Consider the following 22,265-nt stretch of genomic DNA (forward strand, 5'->3'; position numbering starts at 1 on the left):
CTGTAATAATGTAAGATTATATTATCCTGTCAAGCAGCTCAACGTTAAGTTGTTATTACCAAGATATAGTGATACTAATCAAAAGTCGATTAGGATGACGTGTAGGGAAGGAGGAGGGAAAGTCTAACAATACAGAGAGTCACATCAGACACTGGTGGTATTTAAATAATCCAACAACAATTAATTGTTGATAACGTACAAAAGAAAACGCCGAAAACGGTGATGGAGGTGGAAGGGTCTCGCTCACCACTAATTGACAACATCTATAACAACTAATTCTATATTATACTAATTGTTTGATTGAGTAACTTAAAAGTCTTTTTCATCACTCCGTAACGAAAGTAACTATTTTCGATAACAGCTGACATCAATGAAAGTAGTCGTTTCCCAAGCTCTAATTTAGGGCGAGGGAAAATCGATCAGCTGATTTTCCCTTGCTCTAAATTTACTTTCCCTCGCTCTCAATTAGTTCTCCATTTATTCTCTACGCGCGCTAGTGTTTTGTTACGGTTTAATTTAATGATTTGAATCAGCTGTATGTATTGTTAAAAGTTGTTTTATTCTTTTATTTTCATGTTTAAACAAAATTTATTGAGAAATATTACGTAGGTTTCCTTTAAGAAGATTTTATTTCGTTTTGATGATGTTCAATCGTGAAATTGAACACACCTTGTACGTGAAATTGGGGTTCCCTGTGTTCGGCTTCACCTCACACAAAAACTTAAACGTGCGACGGAAAATGCCACTTTCGGTCCTAGTAATGAAATATACTATTTTGCAGTCATAAATAAGCAAAATGCCCATAGCTAAATTCATATTATCTTGCCTTTATTGGTAGCCTTGACGGTGAAGTATTAGTCTTACCACAAATATTAAAAAAGATTTCCCAATGTAACAAGCACTGGTCTTATCGGAAGATATGGTGAGCATCAAGCTAGATTACAACACAAATTTGTTTGCATCAGTTTATATTTATTTTTACTGAGCCCTGTTACAATATGGAGTAAAAACTAATACTGATAATAAATTCAGACACAACATTTTAGTTCTTGTAACAGAATAATACCACAAAATGAGTGAGAGTGTAATTTGATAGTATCTCGTCTAAACTCTTATATAGCTAATGTGCTTAGCACAATATAAAATTCATAAAATAAATCTACGCAATCAAAAAATAATAACAATGTGGCACAAATAACATGTTGCGGCAGTTTTCATTCCAGATGAAAACGCCAGCAAATACACTTTATTATGTATAATATTTATATAATATTTATACTTTAGTGGTTTCGGAATCTATACGTTTATACGACAGTGATGGTCCAAGTCTGTGGTTCAGGTTCGGATGAAGAGTCACACATACAGAATGAAACTTTGGGCTTATGGGTTTTTACAGATTATTGGAAACACCTTGTTTGCTTTTGTAAACACGATTAAGCTTCAGTGTAATTTTACACTTTAGCCTTGGGCGTTCCCGAGAAAACATGTTTTTCACTGTTCAAATATGTAATTTGTAAATTTAATTTATTTATAATAACTTGGTTAGGAAAAGTCTTTGAAAACACAGATGAATTCTTAGGGTGTGATGCCACCTAAATAGGGCCTTATATAGAAGTTGATTGGGCGCCAGGAAATTAGTTAATAACTTAATGATAAAGTTCAACCCTTGGTGTAACTTGGATCAAAAATAGATTACATTATTAATTTCACATCAGATAAGTAGAAATAAAAAAAAAAATGCAGGGTTATTCTCATGACCAACATCTTGCTTCATTGCAATTGAATTAAAGGATTAGATTAAAACCAAATAACTTTGAAAAGGAGGTATTGAAAATATTTTAATTTAGTTATGAAATTTCTGGTGGAATAGCTACTTGTTAGTAAACAAATCTAACTTACCTAATTAAAGATCGAGACTTGTAAAATGAACTGCAAAGGGAAAATATAAAGCTATGTCAAAATTTTACCAAAAACGCCTTTATACAAATGAGATGTCGAGCAAAACAATCAAGAGAGCATGAAACATGCATACCTACCAGTACTTTGGTAAAAATTAATTTAGTACTAAACTTCACTAATGTTCACAAATGATGTTCACAGGTAATATCAAACACTGATTATCTTTTAGCTGTGCACAATTAAAATCTAGTGCTGCATTAATTGTGACCAGGGTGCTTCAGTCGTTTGCTGGGAAGTTTACAAACTTAAGTTCAAATAAAATATAATTTAGTCAAGGTTGAGGGTTTTCTCCACCCTAAAATGTAGTGTGAATAAGGTGTGAGCTCAGAACTGGAATACAAAACAACACTGTATCATTGCTCAACACCTAGGATTTTGGCCAAATTGAAAAACTACAAAAGTAGCCACCCACCACAATACGCAATTTACCACCGTGTCTTTCCAGGTTTGTACTCCCAGGGCACTTACACTAGATAGGCGGACCCACGAGTAACTCACATTACAATTTTGGTTGAGGAAGCAACAAGGTGTTTTTTACCGTATCGACGACTAACAGTGAAAGGAAACGAACATAATGGCAGTTAACACAGGCCCGGAGCCCTAGACCAGCTGGGGCGGGGCCGGTGATTAGTGGGGACGAGAGGGGAAGGTCACCTCTCCGTCAGGTCAAACGTGAGACCGTTGTTGTCCGCTAGTCCGTACACAGGCGGGGGCTCGGGGCCGGGGCTATCTGACGACAGCTGGAGAGTGGTTAGTGTGCGTGAGCCTTCCATTGCCAACACTACACGCTTGCCCCCGGCCGTCACCTCACAGGCGGTGATGGGACGTTTGGGAGTCCACACTGCACTCAGCTCACCTGCAGATCAAGAATATCACTTGATTCTTCTATGGATATACTCCAATTCAAAGGTAATCATTTGCGTTAAGGAGATTTAGGTTATTGAAGCAGAATTAGCCGGCACACTAGTATTTAAGACTTTATCATAGCAATTTACCGGTAACCCAGCAGAGTTGTATGTCTCTGTTGACTATAGAGCTAGACATTCCATCCCCTTGTTAAAGTTGTCACCAGTGTTTAAATTAAAATGAAATTAGTTGAAGTGAGTCACCAACAAGCTGTGCTGGGCTGATGTAAATTACAGATTTCTCTTGAATGTACAGACTTTTTAACCATTTTTCAACACAAAACCTTAACTATCAAACAGTAAAACCGTTCAATTTTAGTAGTTTTAAATGAATCAGCAATGGTTTGAAAATAATTTTTAAGTAGATATTAGCTTCTTGAATACTTAAAGGTTCTCCGCTGTCTAGCATTGGTAACGATTTAATTGCGTCTATTTTATATTAACATTTTACTAGTTTCTTCTTGACAAAGTATTGACTGACTTCAATCCACTTGCATTGCTGTCGTCATAATTTATTAATATGTATAAAATATAGTTGTTTAGCCTCCGGATTACTGTATTATACTTAAAATGGTTTACAATACCTGCATATAGTAATCCTTTGTTGCTGTTTTGGCAACTAGTTTCGGTTCATTATTGAACCATCTTGCCACCTTGAGGCCTGAAGATGGTTCAATAATGAACCGAAACTAGTTGCCAAAACAGCAACAAAGGATTACTATATGCAGGTATTGTAAACCATTTTAAGTAATATGTATAACATAAGAATAATTTTAGTTATTGAATTTTGCAAGAAAAGTGTTGCTATTCCATACAAAAATACTTAACAACAATCTAAGTAGGGACTTAAAACATGACAAAATTGATTCACACTAAATAAACGCAAAAAATGTATAACACGAGAAAAAACAAGAAATTAAATATCCCAGACGATAATTATCTGCGGAAACAGACCCTTCAGTAAAATAAATCAAAATCTGTGTGACGACTCACACACCTAGCGAGCAACATTTCGGAGGCGTTGACTGACCTGCGACGAGGTTCCACAGCCGCAGTGATCGGTCGCGGCACTCAGCGTCCAGCGAGAGAAAGCAACCTCCACATGGGTCCAGCCTGAGACTGGTGACCGGAGCACTGTGGCCACTCAGGCGCCATCTGCAGTTGCCTACAAACATCAATCAAACAGCTCTGTCAACATTTCACTTGAGCAATTAAGTAAGTAAGAGGTGAATAAATAAAAATGTATTGAGGCGTTTCTCTGGTATGGATAGTGCCAATAGAGCGGCAAGCGTGATGCGCAGGCACACAAGAACCCTTCCACAACCAATGTCGCTTTTGCTATTTTGTACAGTCATATCAACAATTAATGGCTGTTGGATTTATTTAATACCACTACAGCGTCTACTTTCGGTACTTGCATCTGCATGCCCTTGCCTTCTCTCTCCCAAACACCATCATAATTAATAGACATCTAAATCTACACCAGATTTTCAAAACAATTGTTGACAAATCGTTTAATAGTGAAAATAAAAATTTGCTATCAAAATCTCTTTTTAATATTGGTTTAAATTAGACAGAGCTCAGAATAATGTTATGGCTTAACGTTTGTTAGTGTTATATGACTAGATATTGGGAAACACTGCAGAAGCTGCATTCGATTTTTAAAACAACCCCAGATGAGCAAATAGCAATGTGGTTGATGTTGATGGATCTAGATATGTGGTCTGCCTTAAAAATCAACCCCCAAATTTTATGCAGCATCAACTATCACAGGAACAAAAACTAATTGTGGAAAAGATGATCTAAGACTGAAGCACTACGGTACACTCTGTGAATATATTAAACTGTGTTTTTTTATAAACAAATTGACTACAGCTGGTCCACCTCAGTATCCAAAAGTGAATAGTTTTACTGACCTGTTATCAAGTCCCACACCAGTATCTTGCCATCCTCCAGACCGCTGAGTACACAGCCGTCCTTGGACGAGATGTCCAGAGATACGGTGTTGACAGAAGGCTTCCACTTCTTGAACAGAGTCCCTGACTGGAGATCGTAGACGACGATGAAGTTGGGGCTTGGTTCATCCACCTCCTACAATGTTAAGTTTTGATAAAAATTATGTTGATGATCCTGACAATCCGCAGTTAAAATACTAAACCTGATTAACAATGATTGGATATTACAGAGTACGTACAGCTGGACTTATGATATTGGACAAGCAATAATTTTTTTAAATGGTTGCAATAAATATTTAGATTAAACAATTTTTAATGTGGGTTAAACAAGGAATACAATAACAACTATATCCCCCTTACATTAAACGAACCGAGACATACTAAACAATCTTTTTCAACTAATCCGTCAACATTATAAATCCTTAGCGGTGCGTTTAATCAATGTTTTACATGTTGAGAAAATTCGCCATTTAGTCTTAATCGTTACACATTTATCAATAGGAATAATCAATAAAAATGTACATTTTTTTGTAACTTAATACATGAACTATAATCTTATTATGAAGGTTGTTAACTAGCTAATGAGAAAAGTATGTGTCAGTTTGCTGATACCGTTTTTTATGTATATATATATTTATGTCACTAGTCTATTTTTCTCATATAAAACTAGGATAGTTTACTGGGTACCGTACCTTGGCTACACAGCACACATAGTGTCCTTCGTATGTAATGGCCGCTAGGGTGGTGATGAAATCATGATGGGGAATGCGCAAGTCGTACAACAGCTTACGAGAGGCTAGGTTCCACACCAGCAATGGGAATGGCTTTTGAGTCTCGTCCCCACAGACTAAGACCCTAAGAGACAAATTAGAAACCTCTTATCAAATTGCCTAAATAAAGGCAAACAGGTTGAACTTTTTAATAATAATTTTACCGTGTAGTAAAAATCTTCTAGTACGTAGGCTCTTTTTTTGAGTCCTGAAATTCTATATTTTTATTATTAAAGTTGTTGCTCGTTATCCAGCTTGTACAGGACTTTGGCAGTTATTGAAAACACCAGGTTACCGGTACTTTATGCCTTCTTATAAAGCTGTTGTTATGAGATAAGCAGAAATATTGCTGATGAGTAATTTTAGAGTGTCAAAATAAATTTGTTGGTCTGTGGGCCATTGTAACTTTGCCGATTGCTACTGACAAGTCAATCGCTCCCATCTGCCAATAGCACCCGACTCTACTGAAAGCGCTTATATGGTTTAAAAGTTTAAAACAGCATTACAATTTCTTTTTAGATCTTTAGACCTACTGTATGTCAGATCATTGAAGGTATCGGGCGATTGGATGCTCTAGGTGGCCGTCCAAACTAAACATGAGGTTGTCTACTGTATTTTTTATATTATATATTTTTTATTATAAGACCCAATATAAAAAGGCCTATATATAAAAACATGTTTATATCATACTCCAACACTCACCTCCCATCGCCAGAAACCAGCAAGGAGTTGAGAAACCGGTCTTCTCCGGCTTTGAACGTTGTCACAAGATCTCCGGTTTCCAGGTTCATCAAGTTGACATACATGCGGTTGCGAGACAAAGCCACCAGGTGATTCGAGTCATGCAAACCAAAGTACGGCATCTTCTGGTTCATAACACCTGCAAATACAGGGTCTTACAATGTATTTGCAGATGGAAACATGTATGTAAAACATTTGCTGGAATGTCGATAAGGTAATTTTGTAATTGCAAATGCAAAAGAAGTTCATAATCTTGATAGTGCTGAAAAGGTTCAGTGATGAATTTGCGGAATTGAACATATAAAATAGAAGAAATTGTTGTTACGTCTAAACCTGAAATTGAAATACCTGTATTTTCTGTCATGGGGTGGAAATGCTGAAAAAATCGAGATGAACTAACATAATATTTATTCTTTTTACACTGCTTATCCAGTACAAAATGCTCTCAAGCAAAGGAGGTTAATAAGGTGATAACTGGTGCATAAAACCGTTGAATTTTGGATACAAAATTGTGTCAAGTACAACCTCCTGTTTATTCTCAGAGTTTGTGAATGCTAATACAATATCATTTAAATCCTACCTTTCAACTTAGTCAAGAGAGTTCCAGTATTCAAATTGTATGTGCGAAGTTCTCTTTTACACAACACTACACATCGAAAGTCATCTATCATTTCTAGGTTGATAGGCTGTGGAACTCCTTTTAACGTTCTGACTCTGACGCACCTGAAATATAAATTACTTGAGTACATATTTATGTATTGAGATAGTAGTACAGTAAACATTACTCTCTTTATAATGGTGTGCAAATAAGTAAAGTGTCTTTTAAACAGTATGAACAGTATACATTTGAAAAACAACATCAGCTTGAACAAATTAAGTTTTTGACAAATAGGTCTGTTCTGATATTTTTCTTAGACGACTTACGTGTCAACATCCCAAACTGATATCTCTTCTTTCTCCGTTGCTATGGTAACTATAAAGTTTGGGTTTTTTGGTAATCGGATGATCATGTCTAGACATTTGTCAGTGTCTAAAATCTCATTCCCCTCATCTGTAAAAAACAAAATGTTTTATTCAGCTACAGGAAATTTTATGTTGTTATTTAATTTTTTGGGGGGTTTACAGGTTAAGGAAGTCCTTTTTCTATGTCAAGAATCAAGAAAAAAAGCTTAAAACTTATAATTTTTATTTTTTGTTGTGAATGATAATCTTAAATTGAAAACCAAGGCATCTGTATTTACAACTTTATTGATTTCAGAAGCTCTTAAGTCTTAACCATAGTCAATGGTCTTAACCTCACCCACCTGTTATTTCTTCTCGCACAACAGCCACAAGTGAAAGGATTGGTGGCTTTTCTATAACACTTTTCCAGTTCTTGTAAAGCCCAACTGTAGAAGTGATATCACTAAGAAGACTGTACAGCTGTCTCCCATCATACGCTAATGATCTCGCGTTGTCTTCCAAAAAGCTTCGCAGCCACTTCAGGTCTTCTTTGTGTTGACTACTTTTTTCCTCCAAAATGATGTCCTCCAAAACCTGACGACAGATTTTTGATCAAGTTTACAAACTCTGTAGTGCTTGCAAAATCGATTAAGCTGATTGGTTAGTGAACAAATGTCGGAAAACATCTGAGGAGAAACTTGGCAAAGAGCAGATGAGGGGAATTAGAGTAAAGAGTAGTTGAAAAGAAACTTGGTAACAGAAATAGAGGGAGATAGGAAGTGTGCTAAACTCACCTGGTATACAGAAACTCCACATATTTTGCTGTAGAGCCACTCATGATCCTCCAGATACGACCACAGAGTTCCTGACGAGTGAAACTCCTGGAATGGCAACTCCTCTAGTTTACGGGTATTGTACCTGCAAAATAGGAAATTAGTTAAAGGAAAAGGCGTTCAGATGTATAAAAACACGAATAACTTTTACCATATAACAAGTCCTGGTATTGTCAATGCCTCACTAGATTTCTGATGATTTTATTTTTTTTTTGTCCTAGGACGCTAGGCACAAGCCTGGGATTGTTTTTCACATTACTTGAGGCTAGACCTAGGGGTTGCGGCATTATCACTTAGATAAAATCCATTGGTGACTTGGCGGGGATCGAACCCAGGACCTCAGGGACTGAAGTCCCGTGCTCTAACCACTACACCAGCTCGCTCCCCAGATTTCTGATGATAACTGTATTGTCCATACCAGGTGCTAAACTAATGTTAAAATTTATCACCATTTCCTATTCCTATTTCCCTGTGTTATTTCCTTAAATTCTTATTAATTTCAATTAAAATGACAAAGATAGTATAGAATAACACAGCTACTTTAACATAGCTTACCCGTTCCCAATTTTAACAGCCTGAGTATAATGCCTTGCAGAAAACTTGTCCTCCTTCTGCTTTGACATTTCGGTCTGAAAGAATATTTAAGGTGATTAATTGTTTACGGTAATTTTTAGCAATCCATTCATGTACATTTGCAAGAAAAGAGAGAATATGAAAGGAAAATGTGAGAGGAAGACTCAGGAGTAGATGAAGAGGGATGCAGAGAAGAAAGGAGTGTAATAAGGAGCTGTCTAGTCTAGTTGCAAGATGCAAGAGTGATTGAAATGGAAGAGAAGAGAATATGGGCGTGATAGAAATGAACACAATAAAGAAATCTTAGGTTTGCAGAAAAAGAGTCTGTTACAGTAGCTGGTTGTCATAAATTGCCATTGAGTGCCATTCTAAATAAGAGTTACAAATTATACAGTTTTTTGCAGAGAATGACTGCAGGTTCCACTGTCTATATGTTGTGAAAATAAAACGAATATGAGAAAGCTATAAAATCAAGGTATAAAAAACTGTGATAACCTGTCCCAAAATTAGGTCTAAACTTTGTTAACTTACTTACTGATCAGAAATCTTTTGGATGTACAAAATTTGAAGTGTCAAAATCACTATGAGGATAATTTATTACCTGATTGAAATTAGCAAGTGTCTTTTAATAACTCTGATTAAAAAAGATATCTTGATTCTTTATCACAGTTTTACGTTAAAATCTGTATGTCAGTAGCCTTATTACAACGATGCAAGATGTTACATACCTTATAATATTGAATGAGCATGTTGCGCGCGTGAGGGAGGTTTGCGTTGTAGCGCTGAGAGATGTGGTTGCGTACAGTCGCTGTGCGCCACTGTAGCACACATGTGTCCTGGACAGGGACCCACTGTAGGAACGGACTCAACTGCTTGTTGAGACGAGCCCAGAACAGGCAGGCTGGCGCCCACGCCACTGTACCAACAATGATTGCTTGAATATTTTCAACATTTAAATTTGTAAATACTGTAGTTAAATTATAAATGCAAAAAATAATTTATTTCAATTCAAACATTACACTGATATTTTGTCATTTTGACATTTGAATTTTAAATATTCAAATGTTCATGTGCTGTGATTCTTTTAAAGTTTTGCCTATTTTGGATCTTTTACAACTTAATTTTATACTTTTTCAACAAACAAACAAAACATCCATAATTTGTTTGGTGGGTTTTCTTTCAAATGAATCTTACCATAAGTGTCTTTGCTGTGGAACACCTCAGTAAAGGCAAGAAGGTCGAGCATTTCTGAATCTGTCAGTCCATATTTTGCTGAGGACAGGAGACCGATAGCCAATGAGACCTGGGAACAACAAAATCCATTGACAAATAAAGCAGGGTAAAATAAAATGTCATGCAGGTTTTGACTTTAAGATTACGACAAGTGCTTCAGAGATTTCCAAAGCCTGAAGATAATTTAATTTTCATGATTGGCATATATGATATTCTGACTTATAGTTGGTTTTTTAATCCAATTTGTATGATTGTCAACTAAAACAGTAAAAGCGACTGCCTCATAAAATTACCAACTAATAGTGGTCTTAGTGCAGTAAGATTAGTTTTTACGTAAATGTAGATCTCTCACCATCAAGACATTGTTTCTCAACATAGTCATTTTAATATTATTCCGTAAACAAATTTTAAAACATATAAAAATTTGCAAGCCACAAAATCCTTGTACAATTGACATAATTCACACAGTTCCCATTGTGTGGGCAATCCGTAGGGGTTTCAATCCCAAGGCTTCAATCCAATCTTGGGATTTTGGGATTTGTCCTAGCCGATCCTGGGATCCCGAGATTGAGACCCCAAGTTTGCTAAATTTCTCCTCACCTGCTCTTTGCCTAGCTTCTCCTCCAGCTGAGACAGCATGACTGACAGTTGCTGGTCAACCTTCCCCTGAGGTTCTATGTTGTGTTCCGTGTCACACCAAGATGTCTGCCACGCCAGTACCTGAACACCATAAATAAATGCAGCTGTAGTATATATAATTCAATCTAACCAGATTTAAAAATGCACCTGAGGTGTACTTTGACACTTACCGCAGATGGTGAATCATTTCAGCTTTGAGATACTTCTGTGGTAACCCATGTGCACTAGGTGATTTGAACACAGAAATTGACTGAGCTTATGACTGAGAATTTTGCAAACATCATCGTCGTCTCCAGCGATTGCAAAAAATAAAAAAAATCTTGAATATCTTCAGCAGTCTTGTATACATCATTATCGTATACTGCAGTCAGAGTACCACCTTCGTTTCCCGCGACAGCGGCAAAATCTTGAACATCTCCTGTGTCTTTTAGATAGTATAATCGTCTCCTGCGGTCACGAAATCATCATGGTCCTCCACAATCATGGCAAAAGCGTGAATTTTTCAATCACAACATATTTGCACTCTGCCATCGGGATTGTAAAAACTCGGCTTTGACTTGGCCTATATTATATAAAATACCCTCTAATTCAGAAAAAATCAACTACAGTATCTAAATTTTTGATCATCTGAATGTAGTTTGGTCTCTATTGATAACTGGAATTCTACCGCAGTAACAATAACCAATCTCTAGGAGGATCTACCTTGACGTAGAGTGGAAGAGTGCAAGCTTTGACAGAAGTGACAACACACTCCTGAACGTGACTGTTGACACTGTGGTTATACTCCATCACCGAAGATAACAGAATACTCTCCGCCTCCGCCTTGTCCAGATCAGGAATCTACAACAGTGATAATCACAATAATGGTTTACTTTACATTATAATGAAAACGTTGAAAAGTAAATCTTGACAATGAAATTGTAGCTAAGCACCCTAAAGCCAGATCCTATTCCAAGATCAATCACACATTATCCCACAGTGAGATATGTTTGGCAGCAATCGATTGAACCTCACAATGAAAATAACCAAAGAACACTATTAGTAAACAGACAGAACGTCATAAGTGGTTTCAACTTATCTGGTGAGTGAAACAAGTAAAGTACATATGGTTACACTAAAAAATATGTTCACATGAAAGTAAAGTATAGTTGTGGCTTTCTTTTTGTTGTAACCGTACACAAAAACTACTACATTGTCAAGATAATTTATCGTTACTACTTACTATGACTATATATCTACAGTAGAATGGACATTGCTCTACAATCATGAAAAATCCCTTATATAAACTGAAAAATGAAAATATTGTTTTGTGCATAAAAAAAAACTTATGGTAATCAGTAAATTATTTTGTAAGATAAGTTAACTTATAGCATTATAGCCACTAAAATTATAAATTTTTATTATAGTATTCCATCAATACAGTGAAAAAAATATTGTGTATTTAAACCTGAATAATGAGTAAAGGATGTGTCTAGAATGAAGTGAGATTAAAGCTTCGTAACTATAACTACTGCCATGGCCATTTGTCAAAGGCCTAATAGCCAAAGGATAGATGGGTCCAGTTTTAAACCCCAAAAGAAGCTACTAACTACTCTTGGGATAAAGTAGGCATATCTGATTATTGCTATGGAGGGCTGGATAGTGCATACATCTAGTATGTTGTACAACACATTCATGAATTCAATACCTGAATGAAAACTCCAGAAATTCCGAGTCTGGTCTTCATTTTTTGCAGCAATGCAATATCCTGAGAGATAGAGAGGATAATTTTCACATTTTGCGGCAATGGAGAAGGCAGCCAATCAACTCCAACTGTTCCATACTCTTGAAGCTGAAACAAAATACAGAATAAAAACTCTATAGTGGCAGTATGGAAAACAAATTATAAACTCAGGAACTTAAATGATTTTCTGTCAGTGGTAAAACTGTGAAGGTGGTTGAAACAACTGCATTGAAAAAACAAAATTTCTAAAGGGCCATGGTTAGAAAATATTTTTTTACAGCTGAAGGGATTATGAAGTAGAAACTGGTAGAGTAGAAGCAAATTTTGATAGGATACATTGGTGGAAATTTGTCAATGAAGTTAAAAACTCCCTTGCGGTTTGTCTATTTACTTAGTAAGTTACCACTTGTAAGTGAAACTGATAGGTAAACAATAAGGTTATGAAGTTAGATTGACATATCTAATTTTAAATGTGATTCCATTACAAAATAAAAATAGGTGTAAAGAATATTTAGGTCATAGTGTTGGGACAGAGAACATGATGTACTGGAAAGAGAATTTGAAGTAACCATGATTAGAATAAATTAAAAGTTTTCATCACCTATATTATATACTGTACATACAAATGTAAGAATATATACCTGGTCAACACCATCAACAATGATAATGATTGTGCGTTGTAGCGATGCCGTCTCCAAAATCTTTGGTAAATGTTCTGCGTAGGTTTCAACATTCTGAAATTCAACATTTCAAATTAAAATAAAGTCTAAAGGCATTTTAGTAATACGATTAATGATTCAAACAGAGATTAAACAGACTTGGTAGCTTTTTATGGCAAAAGTAGGATGTGTGATGTTCACTCATGAAATCCAATGGTTACTGGCATGACTTCAATCTGGAACTTAAGGACCAAAGCCAGCGGTCTACCACTAGACCTGTTCACTCCTTACGATCAGACTTTTGATATCCATGGAAGCAGACTAGACTGCTTTAATGCAAAATCTAAAAGGGGTTTGAGCAACATACTGTCAGGTACTCACATGCCTAAGCCACACTTGTGAACCGGTGCTCAGGATGGAACACTGTATGGTGATTGTGCGCAGAAGCTGTTCTAGTGTGGAGCTCTGCGGAGAGATGTTGGCCGTCCTGACCACTACTGCGCAGTCTGGCAACCAAGAGTGGCAACACTGCGCAGCCCGGGCTAACAGAGTCGTCTTACCACAACCCGGGACTCCATGCAGCACTACGGTCTTACCGTTTGATGTTTCTCCCAGAACATAGCTGGAACAGTCAATACACAACTATGTTATAATTGAGTTATAAGTTATAAGTCTTTTCAGATATGTTTAGTATTTTCCTTCTTCAGGACATAAGGCAAGGAACTTAAGCCTTCTTTGCTTTAACCTTTAAAATTTCATAAGTTGTGGGACTGAGTGGTTATCATATAAAGCTGAATGGTTCTAGTGCTCGCCTACTAATTTAGAAAGTTGCCGGTTCGATGCTGAGTTAGGTTTTTTTATCGGGTCAAAACTAGACCCAGCTGTCATGGATCCTTGGATTGTTAAGGTGTCTTCACTAAAAACCATTTTAGTAAAACAGGCATCATCTCTTCCATATGGTGAGGATATCATGCAATTCTAATCTAATAGTTGCAGTGATCCACCAATAACAAGGTCACCAGCTCAATCTTTAGGGAAATTTTTTTTAGGTGGTTACAAAGTATTTTTGACTATTGATAGAAGTGGACATTTCATCTCAAATGGACGTAGTTCAAGTGAGCCACCGACAGATTGCGCTGATGTAAATTACAGATTTTTGTCAAATATGAAGATTTTGCCCAAGTAAAATTGATAGGACGACTTATTGTTAGCCTTAGCATCGTTTATGTCATGTCTACTACCTCAGCAACATTTTGTATCAACTTTTTAAACTCAAAAAAAAGAATACTTAGAATTATGACTTTTAAACCCGTAAAACATTCTTGCAAACAACTTTTTAAAGAACTAAAGATTCTAACCTTCCCTAATTTGTATATTCTTAAATGTTTATTGTATGTGAAATAAAATTTTGAAAAACTCCACAGTGAAAATAATCGGCACAATTATAACACTAGATTTCATACAGATTTTCAATATCCTATACACAGATTAAATCTTGTGGAAAGGACACCTTCTTATATGGGTAAAAGATTTTTTAACAATTTGCCTGGGTACTACAAATCTATATAGGATTAGTATCTTTTAAAGAAAAAAAATTTGAATTTTTGCTGGAAAAGAATTATTATAGTATAGATCAGTTTCTCGAAGACAAATCAATGTGAATTGTTTGTTTTGTTACTATGTATTTATTTTTACCAATAAGCTAGTTTATTTTAGTATAGTTTGACGTCACCTGTTTTGTCTGGCTGTGCCAGAGCATTTAAAAAAACGTTTTGTGACAATAAAGATGACTTTGACTTTAACAAAAATTGAGGTAGAAAATAGAACTTTAGACACTAACTTGCACTGAACGTTCAATACCTTCTTAGTTCTCGCAAGATGGCTTCCCTGTTAACACTGCACTGGGCTGCCCTCTGAGTGAAGTGGGTTTGGATCATTAACTCTTGGAGGAGCTCACTTTCAATTCCTTGGCTTGATTTTATCACAGTCTGTGAACAAATCACGGCATCATAACAGGAGTTTTAACCACAGAGATAAACATTTCCAGAGTATCCCATATTATTGTCACGAAGAAAAATGTATGACTAGGAAAAATTATAGCGAACTCATAAAGTAAATGACACTAACCTTGTTTTGATCTTCTTCTATTATACTATCTATGGTGGTGGACAATCGCTGGGTGAGACTGGCAGTGACTTCAGCCACGTATTGTGCGTGTTCCGTGTTGTCAGTGTTGAGTCCTCCATCTTGCCACTTGACTGTCAGTCGCAGGATGTGTTGCTCAATCAGCTGATTCTATAAAAAAAAATTATCTGTCTACCTAGGTTTTCAAAAATGTTTTAAACCCATGTTGGAAATGAAATTTTAGCAACTTTTTTTTTAATATAGCCTATAGAACTACAGTACATTTTCTTCTTGTTCTGATCTGTTACATGTATCGTACATTGAATGGTTCAAACAGCCACATGTGATTGACTTAAATAGTTGCATCATTCTGTTCTTAGCTGTGAAAATAAACATAGCATGTGACTGTACATTACTAATTTTGTACATATAATGTGAGGTTTTCCGAAAGTATCCATTAATTTTTGATTAAATTTAAATGGTTAGGACAAGAGTTCATAGGTGTCCAGTTGAGGAGTCAACAACTAAATTTTGAAACAAGAAAATTATGTAAATAGATTTTTATTTACACATGTTATCGTTACCAGCAACTACTTATAGTTATTTTTTAAATATATCAACACTAATAGATTTCAACACTCAATTTACTAACTTAAAATTTGAAAAATAACTATATTTTAGTGTAGGATTATTAAGTATAGGGATCAGCTTGCTTACCTGGTAGACAGAGTCCAGATTAGGCTTACCGGGCTTACCAAAGCTAATCTGGACTCTGTCTACCAGGTAAGCTAGTTGATTCCTATGCTTGTACATAATAATTCTAATCAGCCAATTGTCCTTTCCTTAACTTCTATATTTTAGTGTAGTGATTTAAGATGAATATCCTACTTTGAGCGCTTTTTGTAGAGTCTCCAGCCGTCTCTTGAGCTCGGCGTCGGCGGGGGAGAGCGTGACTCTCGGGTCCTCCGTCGTGTGGGTGAAGACCCGACAAAGCCACAAGCAACGACGCGCCATCTCCTGGCTCATCAGAACTGTGTTGTGAACCTCCTGCTCAGAAATTAACAGATTGTTTTTTAAAAATATCTTGCATTGAGCCCTACAAGTGGCTCGGTGAGAGACTAATTATTTTGTAAACATGTTATAAACTGTTCTCATCAGTGTTTTAAACAGTGGAATTTTGTATACGACATACATTATAACATTATATACACACTTTGCTCCAGTCTTGTACATCTAAGAGAAGTCTGTCTTCAACAACCTCCCAGCAAACATGAACCAGCTATTACACTTTAAGAAATCCCTCAAAACTTGGATGAAGGAAAGACGTTACTACACTTAAAAAGACTTCTTTGTCAAATAAATTTTAACCAACTCTTAAAACAATAAAGAAAAGAAGTTGAGAGTGAATACAGTACCTGCTCAACTACAGTCGTGAGATACGTGTCTCGAAGCTCTTGAGGGAATGCTGCCAACATAACAGACAGTATCCTCTCAATCTCTGACGACCAAACTGCAAGAGCCTTTTCTTTTTCTTCCACACATTGCTCCTGAAACACCAAAGTATTTCTCTGTTACAGATATTGAAGATTATTTTGGTATTGACACAATTACTCATGGGGAAGTCAAGACGATTCGTCATGATCTACTCCTGTTGGGTTTGTTTGTTTGAGGTTTTTGCCGAAGCATAATCTCGACACCTAGAAACGTTGGTCCACCCGATTGGATCCAAAAAAGATAGCTATAGATCTTGTAAATTAGGATGACGTGAGGGGGGAAGAGGGATAGGCTCCCAACATCATTGAGAGTCACAACACAAGCACTAGGTATTAGATTAATCCTACGGAAATTAATTGTTGAGATAATTGTACGAAATTACAAATGCGATAGTTGCGGGAAAGGGTTCTTGTGCACATACGCATCATGTTCATCACTCTAACACGATTTTTCTTGTTAACTTTTGACACGGCAATACCAGCTATTTAGGGTCGGTATTTTCAAATTTGAGTGTGAGAACATGCGTATGGAGCGAGATGATCTGTGTAGCTTTATTACTAAGATGAGCTGTTTGCAATCACCTTGAAGCCAGGTATGTGCCTGGCGATGGGCTGCAGCCTGTAGCACGGCGGCTGAGCGTGACTGTCGAGTTGGTACCACTTGGTCAACAGAGCCTTGTTGTCCGCCTGACTCAGAGCCATCTCAAAGTCCTGTGTCTCGATAGTCTTGGGCAGCAGCGGAGTGCCAAGAGAGTTGCTCAGGAACAGCACAGGGATGACGTAGCCCGTGTCCGATTGCCCTGGGGACGAAATGTAAATTGAAACATTTTGCTTAATTAAGTGATCATATGTTTCTTAAATTGAAAAAAAAATACTCTTATAAAATCTAAAAATAATCTGGTGGTATATTCTGTGGTTAAACATTGTAATTGGATTTTCTCACTGTGTACACAATGGAGAGATTCATCCATTTCTTTGTTGAAGATGTAGCAAGATGCTATGGACACATTGCCCTGATAAATTACTGAGTTTTGACAAAAACACTAATTTGTTAGCCAAGCCTAACTGAAACAACAGCTAATTATGTAAGCAGCAGCATCTGTTATGACACATCAACATGATGAAATCTAATGAAGAATAGAATTTTAGACTCTAGCTGTGGCTCGTTAAACTATGCTGATTTTTAATAATTTGGTTACAGATAGTCTTTACTTAGATAGGATAACTACTTCAAAATCCAAAAGTCAATAGAACAGAATCCAATCCTTATAAAAAACAGTGTTTACCGTAGAATTTAAATTATTTACCATCACAGTTAAACTTGATAAGACATTGACATGGATATGGAGGAAAGTTTGTCTAAATATCTTGAACAAGATATGGATAAAAAATAAATTAACATAAAACAGAGATTAAGGAAAAGAATAGGCAATGCCTTTAAGAGTTATTCAAATCTTTTGCCATGAACATAATTTTATTAGTTTTTTATCTAGTTTGTGTTTGACATAAAGGAGGATAAACTAACAAAATATAATGTTAAGTAAAACTTACTCGCAAGCTCTTCAAGACAAAGCTCTGGAAACTCATGGTCTTGCTGCTTCTCCAACCCGGTTTTCCAATGAAGATCAACAATATGAAGTTCATAACCCCTCCCGGCTGCCTTTTCTCGTAACGAAGGATAGATTTTGTTATGAAGCACCCCTTTCTCAATGCAGCAATCTGTAAAAATGTAGTGATGATAAATCATGCCAAATTATTTAGTCTAAAAACATACTACAGCACTGTTCTTTTCTACCTATAAGGTCTTCTAGTAGTTGATGATTCTAAAAGCAGTGTGTTGGCGAGGTGAAGTGCCTTGTAGTGTACCAAGAGCCACATCAGAAAGTAAGTACAGTAAATACAAACTCTGAAGATATAATAAATAGATGAATCAGTTAGTTTAAAGGTCACACCACAGAGAGTCTAAATAATTATCAACTATGGTTCATTTATTTCAAAATGAAAGGGTTGTTTCAGATACCAGTTAGTTGTGTTTGTTATAGTTTACTAACGCCTGTGCAACGGCATAGCCTCCTCTGGTACAAGGCCGCGGTATTGGTAAGTAGCCCAGTGCCATCGTGATAACAGAAATAACAAACGTGAAAACAAATAATTGTTCAGACACTCTATTAGTGCAACAGCTGTTTTGGTTTGCCGCCATAGCATGTTGTCACTTTATCTCGCCACCTGAAGTTAGAGGTGGCAACGGTCATCAAAGTACACGTTTATCACAATTTTTTACGAAAAGCAGGTCTTACCTTGTGAGTCAGCAGCACAGATGTAGATGACAATCTTGCGAGAGCGAGTGTTGGTCCGGGCGGCTGCGGTCGCACCTAGCAGTAGGTGTTGACTGTTGTCTGACAGGCGACGCACCAGTGGAGGCAAACGGGACTTGTCTACCTCCCTGGGACTCAACACTCCGGGCGGAGAGTTGGGAGACACTGAGTCAGCTGTGACAAGTATAATATGTAGCGGTTGTGTCGTTAAATACTGATTTGCACCTAAAATATGATTAAAGCTTATATTTAAGGTCACATACGTTTACCAAATATTGTCTATAAACTGGTAAAATACATTTTACCAGTTTTTACGTTCTCCCCCTACACATGGTAGGAGGAAGAAGCTATGGTTTTTTGTCTACACTTTTTCTTTTGTGTTCTGGAGGGAAACATATTCCCCCCCCCCTTTGAACACATTAAATTCATTTTTGAAGTAATGTCTGTATGTGTAGATGTGAGCAAAGCTACAGACTACACCTGTGGTCCAATTTTGATGAATATTTATTTGGTACGTAGATATCTCTCCCTCCAGGTATTTATAATTTGTTTGAAATTTTTTTATTTTGATGGAGATTTTTCTACAAAGCACCATAAAAAAGTGGAAAAATAAGATTTTCACAAAACGGCTCAAACAATTTTCATAAAAATGTTGTATGTTATAGTCCTTTTAACACCTAACCAAATGGTACAACCCCAAATGCTGTACAAATTAATGTTTAAATAAAGTTGAATATTTGTGATTTTACCTATAAAATATCACAGTTTACTTCCACCGCTCACCGCTTACCTATTATAACGGTTGTTGACAAGCTAATGGGGAAAGTATGTAACAGTTTGCTTGGTAGACCTAAGAATTGACAGAATACCACAAAGAGCCTGAAAATAAGTGGTAATGAATATAAAAAAAATAGGTTTTGGTACACACACAATCCATTCCTTCTATTGCTATGACACAATAATATTGTAGTAATACAATAGTTAAATTTTATTTAGCTAATGTTTGGTAAATTTTTTTCCCATTTATGTTCAACCTTTATAACTTCAGAATGGATTATAAGGAACAAAAATCAACTGTTTGTCAGATATGTGCTATATATTTATGAAATCAATATTTTGTGACCGTATGACGTTGGTTTAAAATTACCGTAAATTTTTGTAAATGTACCGTAGCTGAAATGGAAATACTTAAAATAAGGTAAAGAATTCAAAGAATTTGAACCATTTCGTGGCAGGAAATAATGTTGATGGAGTTGAGAGCAGTGAGTTTATTCTTGGCCATCTTATTTTGCAGTGAAGATTAAATTAAAATTTGTGAGTGGCAGCAACATCCGCTAGAATGTTTTTAATTTGAACTGAACTCTAAGAGCAGAAAATGTGGATAGACGTACCTACTAAAATGCTTTTCAAATTTATAACGTTGAGTTTTATAATAATTATATAGGCAACTAAAATTTCAGAAAAAATATTACAGCAGTAAGTAAATTTCCTTTTTATTAAGGAGACTACCTACGATTTTATTATTATTTTAGGTAATCGTTACTTACTTAATTTTGTTCCTGAAGAGACTCAAAGTTGAAATACCCAAGGTTTCATGTTATGTTAAAAATCTCTTTTTAGAGCACAGAAGTTTGGACTCCATCAGAACTTTGAAATTTATGGGGCCATATTGCACAATCTTACTTAGGCCTAGATAAGCTGTAACACTTTACAGGGGGCACATAGAGGAAAATTGATAAGAAGAGCAATAAATGTGTGATATTATATTAAACAAATTATCATATAGCCTAGCTTTAAGAGGGGGAGTCCAATGCATAAAAAGGTTACTCATTGGTAGGATTTGAACCCAAATCCCCAGAGGATAGGAGTGTAACGCATCAACCACTAGATAGCCATACGCTACCTCATCTATATATACATATACTTTTAAAGGAAAACATTCAATCACAAACAGTTGGCTAGCTTGTAGTAGCGTGTAGTATGAGAATCCAGCTGTGCAAAAAACTCCCTAAAAATCTATCCTCTTTTGAACATATGGAATTTAGTGTCACAGTACTACAGGTAAGGGTCGGTGTAGTAAATGTGCCTGGGCCCAGGGAAGCAAAAGGTTTTAGGTTTGTGGGTGTTGTAAGGAAGAGAACAATACCCCGCAAGGACGGGAGGGAAGGCATAATTTTTCTCAGGTTCATAGCGCATTACATTATAACCGCAAGCTTGCTTCAGGACAGATCAACATAAGATCTAAGATTTCAGGGCTTGCCCCTTGACACATGTCAAATTTATGTTTTACCTAGGCGACAATCTGGTCCGTATAAATCATTTTGTTCCAAAGAATACCGCGTAAAACCTCAATAAAAAGGTAAATGTGTCATAACCATCATAAAGTGTTGTAAATGAGGAGGCGGTAATGGAAATCATCTAAGCTATGATTTGCCTCATAAATATTATATTCCTAGATTGATTACTCACTGGAGTAGCTAGAGGTCGCTATGCTCCGGAAGGGCTTAGGACCCTTGTTGCCTCCCACTGTGACAGCAGGGGCTGGAGCTTGAACACTGGGAGCCTGGCGGGCCACTGACTCCACAGTAGCCGGCTCCAACACAACCCCACTCTGCACTGTGGGAGCCACAGCAGTCTTCTGGTCTGACTCTGGCTTGTTCTTGCATACTTGGTAACTGGGAGATCTGCAATAAAAGTAACTTGGTTAATTCACACATTATTTTCAATCGTAGAGTGGTAGATCATGTTTAGATGGTTTGTAATCCTTTCAATACTACGAGGGCGGCTTTTTTAAGTAAGGGCTTATTTTGCGTATTGCGAGGCTCCTCGCTACTACTGGCGTCATTTATTAACAGAATGACACCATTTACAGCTTTGTACCTGGCATGTACACTTTGCTGTGTGTTTTTAAGAGTTTTTAACTTTTGAATCTCCCGTTGTATGTGAGATAAGGTCAGTGATACGTTTTTTACCACAAGAAACATATCAGATGCTGAATTTATCGCCAGATGACTGAAGTTTATGACCCTGATAGTCGAGCAAGAGCAGAAATAGGCTAAGGAGTTGAAAAATGGCCATGAATAAAATGTTCACTTCGGAAGGAATCGTGTTTTTGGTCGATACCCAGAATTCTCACAGAAGACCACCAAGGAAAATGGATTCCCCGGCCATTTTTACACTCCATAACCCATTTCCAAACTTTTCTCTCGAGGCTATTCTCTTGTATTACAAGTTTGGATGAAAATTAACGCCCCAAAGGCCCCACAATCTCAGACTGCATCTTAATAAATGAAGTCATATAACAATATCCCAATCTTAACATAACCCTAATTTGTTGCTGGGTCAACAAGGGAGTTAATAAAAACTAGGGGCCCATAACAGCAATTGCTGCCCTTCACCTT

General features: G+C 36.5%; 1 protein-coding gene across 1 annotated transcript in view; it reads right to left on the reverse strand.

Annotated features, from left to right (window-relative positions):
- Nucleotides 1-933: 933 nt before the first annotated feature.
- The window catches only part of LOC128995044 (NACHT and WD repeat domain-containing protein 2-like), a 33,424-nt gene continuing 12,092 nt past the window's right edge, over nucleotides 934-22,265 (reverse strand). Inside the window, exons 2-26 of the mRNA XM_054419917.1 lie at nucleotides 21,334-21,548; nucleotides 18,847-19,038; nucleotides 18,101-18,268; nucleotides 17,132-17,349; nucleotides 16,472-16,603; nucleotides 15,945-16,103; nucleotides 15,060-15,227; nucleotides 14,793-14,920; nucleotides 13,314-13,554; nucleotides 12,915-13,007; nucleotides 12,238-12,381; nucleotides 11,253-11,390; nucleotides 10,512-10,631; nucleotides 9,873-9,981; nucleotides 9,407-9,594; nucleotides 8,661-8,734; nucleotides 8,067-8,190; nucleotides 7,635-7,866; nucleotides 7,255-7,381; nucleotides 6,911-7,053; nucleotides 6,292-6,469; nucleotides 5,512-5,674; nucleotides 4,781-4,955; nucleotides 3,895-4,029; nucleotides 934-2,815 (exon numbers count right to left, since the gene is read on the reverse strand). Of these exons, the coding sequence (XP_054275892.1) occupies nucleotides 2,610-2,815; nucleotides 3,895-4,029; nucleotides 4,781-4,955; nucleotides 5,512-5,674; nucleotides 6,292-6,469; nucleotides 6,911-7,053; nucleotides 7,255-7,381; nucleotides 7,635-7,866; nucleotides 8,067-8,190; nucleotides 8,661-8,734; nucleotides 9,407-9,594; nucleotides 9,873-9,981; nucleotides 10,512-10,631; nucleotides 11,253-11,390; nucleotides 12,238-12,381; nucleotides 12,915-13,007; nucleotides 13,314-13,554; nucleotides 14,793-14,920; nucleotides 15,060-15,227; nucleotides 15,945-16,103; nucleotides 16,472-16,603; nucleotides 17,132-17,349; nucleotides 18,101-18,268; nucleotides 18,847-19,038; nucleotides 21,334-21,548 (3,970 nt within the window). The 3' untranslated portion in view covers nucleotides 934-2,609. The remainder of the gene's footprint in view (nucleotides 2,816-3,894; nucleotides 4,030-4,780; nucleotides 4,956-5,511; nucleotides 5,675-6,291; nucleotides 6,470-6,910; nucleotides 7,054-7,254; nucleotides 7,382-7,634; nucleotides 7,867-8,066; nucleotides 8,191-8,660; nucleotides 8,735-9,406; nucleotides 9,595-9,872; nucleotides 9,982-10,511; nucleotides 10,632-11,252; nucleotides 11,391-12,237; nucleotides 12,382-12,914; nucleotides 13,008-13,313; nucleotides 13,555-14,792; nucleotides 14,921-15,059; nucleotides 15,228-15,944; nucleotides 16,104-16,471; nucleotides 16,604-17,131; nucleotides 17,350-18,100; nucleotides 18,269-18,846; nucleotides 19,039-21,333; nucleotides 21,549-22,265) is intronic.

Source organism: Macrosteles quadrilineatus, unplaced genomic scaffold (genome assembly GCF_028750875.1).
Source record: "Macrosteles quadrilineatus isolate MER2022 unplaced genomic scaffold, UCM_ALF_1.0 Scaffold_5__1_contigs__length_97177068, whole genome shotgun sequence".
Taxonomy (NCBI): Eukaryota; Metazoa; Arthropoda; class Insecta; order Hemiptera; family Cicadellidae; genus Macrosteles; species Macrosteles quadrilineatus.